Source organism: Chenopodium quinoa, unplaced genomic scaffold (assembly GCF_001683475.1).
Source record: "Chenopodium quinoa cultivar QQ74 unplaced genomic scaffold, ASM168347v1, whole genome shotgun sequence".
NCBI lineage: Eukaryota > Viridiplantae > Streptophyta > Magnoliopsida > Caryophyllales > Amaranthaceae > Chenopodium > Chenopodium quinoa.
Window position 1 is genome coordinate 3,164,069 of NW_018745410.1, and position 5,224 is coordinate 3,169,292.

General features: G+C 41.3%; 1 protein-coding gene across 1 annotated transcript; it reads left to right on the forward strand.

The window, feature by feature from the left end:
* Positions 1-527: 527 nt before the first annotated feature.
* Positions 528-2,511, forward strand: LOC110713258. Its single transcript, XM_021891714.1, has 3 exons — positions 528-1,676; positions 1,732-1,958; positions 2,124-2,511. The coding sequence occupies exons 1-3, from the start codon at positions 528-530 to the stop codon at positions 2,509-2,511; spliced, it is 1,764 nt and encodes a 587-aa protein (XP_021747406.1).
* The last annotated feature ends 2,713 nt before the right edge of the window (positions 2,512-5,224 follow it).

A 5,224-nucleotide genomic window follows, 5' to 3' on the forward strand; every position in this document is an offset into this window, starting at 1 on the left:
TCTTAGCCAAACTCCAAGCTATGAATCTTCCAAACAACCTAGCCCAAAAGCCCATTTCCATGTTGCAAAAAGGCCCAGAACTCGTTCTCAAACTGCAAAAGAAATAGCCCAAAACCCCAAAGCTTCTTCAAGCCAACCTTGTGGGGATGTAAGTCCAACAAAAAGCCCAAGTTACACTCCTGCCCCAGACAGAAATATAAGTAAATCTGGGTTAAGCTCATCAGGCCTTATTCCAAGCTATAGTGGTTATAACCCAACTCTCATGGCCGAACCAAGCAATAGAAGTGATGATCCGGATTATGATCCTATTGAAGATGGTTATGCCCATAGTGTTATTTGATTGTTTTTGAACTATGTTTTTGTTTCATGTTTCAATAATTGTCCTAAGTGACAAAGTTGTATTTTCATTAATTATTAATGAAATAAAATGAATTATTTGAAATTTCTCTATGTTATTAAGTGAATTAAATGCTTGTATGAGTAGAACTTGTTTTGATTTCCAAGTGTAATAATCATACCCAGGAATTATGTCTCCAAGAATGAGGGAACATTTAAGAAGTAAGCGCAATGGTTCTAAAGTTGGAAAGGTCCTTAAGCAGTTGACCCAAATTACTGAGAACATCACGAAGGTGGTGAACAGGGAACACCGAAATCCTGAGCTTGATGCCTATAATAAAGTCTTTAAGAGGGTAGCTGCAGCTAAACCACCTGTTTACTTGGGAAGAGAGGACCCAACCAGCCTTGGAAACTGGATTAGGGAGTTTGACAAGCTATTTGATGCTATCAATTGCCCAAGTGAGCTGAGGGTGAACAATGGGGTTTACTACTTGAGGGAGGAAGCTGACTTATGGTGGGCCAAAAGAAAGGATAAGTTGCTGAAAAGACCAAACTTTTGGTGGGATGAGTTCAAGGAAGTCTTGAGAGAAAAGTTTTACCCTTCCTACCTTAGAAAGAAGAAGTGTATGGAGTTTACCAACCTAAGAATGGGAAACATGTCAATTAGTGAATACTACAAAAAGTTCATTGAGTTGATGAGGTTTGCCCTGGAAGTAGTCCCTACTGAAACCATTAAGGCTCAAAGATTTGAGCAAGGCCTAACCTTGACCCTCCTAGGGAAGCTAGAGGGAGTGACTTTTGAGACCCTAGATGTAGTCTATGGCCGTGCAGCCCATCTGTACGGAATTAAGGGGAGGGAGATGGAGCAGGTGGGAGAGAAAAGGAAGAACCCAGACTCTTTTTATGGGGGTGAAAAGAGGCACAAGCCCTATGGAAATTTTCAAGGGAATTCTGGAGATAGGAGGGACAACAAGGGGAATTTGAGGAAGGGGAATGGGGGACAGTCATCCAAACATAAAGGGAATGGGAAACAAATGGATGAGAAGCCCAAGAGGAAGTATTTCTGCAAGAGGTGTGAGAAAGACCACCCAAGGAAGGACTGTGAGGGAAACCCAGTAACTTATCGTTACTGTCAGAAGTTGGGACACCGTGAGTATGAGTGTTTCAAGAAGGAAGTTGATGTTAAGTTTGGGAAGGTGAAAGAGTCTAGTGCACCTAGTAAACCACCTAAGTCTAGTGGACCTACAACCAAGGCTGGAACCAGTAGCGGTACGGGAGGTGCCCCAAAGGGTAGTGTGTTTGTGATGAATAGTCGGCAAGCTGAGTCTGCTAATGATGTCGTAATTGGTGTTTTCTTTATAAGTTCTTCTCCTGTGATAATCTTGTTTGATTTAGGGGGCGTCGCATTCTTTTATTTGTAAGGAAGTAGTTAGGAGGCTCGGGTTAAAGAGTCCTGAGTCAGTTTCTCTAGATGTGTCTATTCTGTCTGGGGAAGTGAGGAGTTGTTCGAGATTGTTTTTGAGTGTGCCTATTTCCATCTTTGGGGTTGAGTTTCTAGCTGATTTGATCGAATTCGACTTGAATGACTTTGATGTGATTCTAGGTATGGATTGGTTGGGAAAGTATGAAGCAAAAATTGATTATGCGGCTGAAAACGTCACGTTGACTAGCCCAAGTAAGACCGAAGTAGTGTATAAAAAGGAAGGGAAAAGCTCGGGGTTCAGAATTGTGTCTGTAATGTAACTACAGAAGCTGGTTAAGAAGTGTTGTCCTTTGTTTTTGTGTAGTGTTCAAGAGGTTGAAAGTGAGGAAAAGAAAGGTATAGAGGGTATTTCTGTTGTAGAAGAGTTTCCAGATGTGTTTCCGGATAAGATTCTTGGTATGCCACCAGTGAGAGATGTTGAGTTCACTATCGATCTAGTGCCTGGAACTGGACCTATTTCTAAGGCTCCATATAGGATTTCTCCAGCTGAGTTGAGGGAGTTGAAGACCCAGTTGGATGATTTGTTGGAGAAAGATTATATTAGGCATAGTTCATCACCTTGGGGAGCTCCAGTATTGTTTGTGAAGAAGAAAGATGGAAGTATGAGGTTGTGTATAGATTATCGAGAGTTGAACAAGGTGACAGTGAAGAATAAGTATCCATTACCAAGGATCGATGATTTGTTTGACTAGTTTAAAGGAGCAGGGGTATTCTCAAAGATAAATTTGAGATCGGATTATCACCAGTTGAGAATTGCGGAGCAAGATATTGCAAAGAGTGCTTTTAGGACCCTTTATGGTCATTATGAGTTCACAATTATGCCATTTGGTTTGACCAATGCACCTGCAGTGTTCATGGACTTGATGCATAGGATTTTCAGGCCATACTTGGACAAGTTTGTAGTGGTGTTTATTGATGATATTTTGATATATTCAAAGAATGAAGAGGAGAATAAGGAGCATTTGAGACAAGTGTTGTCATATTTAAGAGAGCATCAGTTGTATGCCAAGTTGTCTAAGTGTGAGTTTTGGTTGGAGAAAGTAGCATTTTTGGGCCATGTGATTTCCAAGGATGGAGTTTCAGTGGACCCAAGCAAGATTCGAGCTGTGAGTGATTGGCCAACCCCAAAGAATGTGTCGGATGTAAGGAGTTTCTTGGGTTTAGCAGGCTATTACAGAAGGTTTGTGAAGGATTTTTCAAGGATCGCGAAGCCCATGACAAGTTTGATGATAAAGGAGCATAAGTTCTCATGGACCCAAGAGTGTGAGGAGGCATTTAAGATCTTGAAAGAAAGTTTAACCACAGGACCTGTCCTGGCTTTGCCGGATGGGAATGATCTATATGACGTGTATAGTGATGCATCGAGGTTGGGATTGGGATGTGTGTTGATGCAGAATCGAAGGGTGATTGCGTATGCCTCGAGCCAGTTGAAGGTTCACGAAGGGAATTACCCAACCCATGATTTGGAGTTAGCTGCAATAGTGTTTGCCTTGAAGATTTGGAGACATTACTTGTATGGGGTGACTTGTAGGATTTTCATGGATCATAAGAGTTTGAAGTAAATTTTCACCCAGACGCACTTGAATGGGAGACAGAGACGATGGTTGGAGTATATGAGTGATTATACATTGGATATTCAGTATCATGAGGGAAAGGCTAATGTGGTGGCAGATGCTTTGAGCAGAAAGTCAGAACATACGGTGAATGTGATGGTAGTCCCAGATTAGTTGTGTGTGGAATTCCAGAAGTTGAACTTGGAGGTGTTGGAACATGGTGAAGTGGCTAGGATGTTGAATGCCTTTGTGGTTCAACCATCCATTTATGATGAGATAAGGGATAGTCAATTGGAAGATGAGAAGTTAAAAGCAACCAAGAAGAAGATTGATGAAGGGCAAGTGTCAGATTTCACCATTTGTGATGAGGGAAGTATTCGTTTTAAGGGAAGATGGTGTGTGCTGCAGAATCGTAGTGATTTGAAGCAAAGATTGATGGAAGAAGACCATAATTCTCCTTATTCAATGCATCTTGGAGGGGATAAGTTGTATAAGGACATGAAGAAGACTTTTTGGTGGCCCAATATGAAGAAAGAAGTGGCTGAATTTGTTGCTAACTATTTGGCATGTCAGAAGGTGAAGATTGAGCATCGTATGCCTCAAGGAAAGGTCCAATCCTTGGAGGTGCCCAAGTGGAAATGGGATTCGATTTCTATGGATTTTGTGGGAGCTTTACTAAAGACCAAGGCAGGAAATGACACTATTTGGGTGATAGTGGACAGGTTGACGATGTCAGTAGCGTTCATACCCATGAGAAGTACTTGGACCATGGATCAGTTAGGAAGAGCTTATGCAAAGTTTGTGGTGAAGTACCATGGGGTACCCACAGATATCATTTCGGATAGAGATTCAAGGTTTTTGTCTAACTTTTGGCAAAGTTTGCCAAAGGCGATGGGAACTAAGTTGTTAATGAGCACAACATTTCATCCTGCGACAGATGGTCAGACAGAAAGAACGAATCAGACATTAAAGGACATGTTAAGAGCTTGTGTGATGGAGTATCAAGGGTCTTGGGAAGACCACTTGGATTTGATAGAGTTCTCTTATAACAACAGTTACCATGCAAGCATTGGGATGGCATTGTTTGAAGCTTTGTATGGTCGAAAGTGTAGAAGTCCGGTATGTTGGAATGATATAAGTAAAATTATGGTTCTTGGACCAGAGATGATTGAGGATATGGTGAAGCAGGTTAAGTTGATCCAAGAAAAGATTAAAGCGCCCCAAGATCAACAGAAGAGTTATGTTGATCTGAAAAGGAGGGAAGAGGAGTACGAAGTAGGAGAAAAGGTTTTGTTGAAAATTTCACCCACGAAAGGTGTGATGAGGTTTGAGAAGAAAGGGAAATTAATCCCAAAGTACATAGGGCCTTATGAGATCATTCAGAAACTGGGAAAAGTGGCTTATAAATTGGATTTGCCTAACGAGCTTGAAAGAGTTCACAATGTGTTCCATGTGAGCCAAATCCGAAAGTATATTCCTGATGTGACACATGTGTTACAACTAGAAACCATTGAGATGGATGAGAATTTGACTTATTAGGAAAGACCAATAAATATTCTTAACTCTAAGGTCAGGAGCACAAGGAACAAAGATGTGAGCATTGTGAAAGTATTGTGGTCAAATCAGAAAATTGAAGAGGCTACATGGGAAGCTGAGGCTGATATGAGGAAACGTTACCCAGAACTGTTTTCCTAAGGTTAGTGGTCGAGTTACAAGGGCGTAACTCCTTTTAAGGGGGGTAGAGGGCGATAGAGTTTCGCGCGTCTACTTTTTGAGTCATTTTTGAGTGATTTCGAGTCTTATTTAAGTTTAGTTGGAGTCTTGAGTCAAGTTAGGATGTGCATGAACCAAT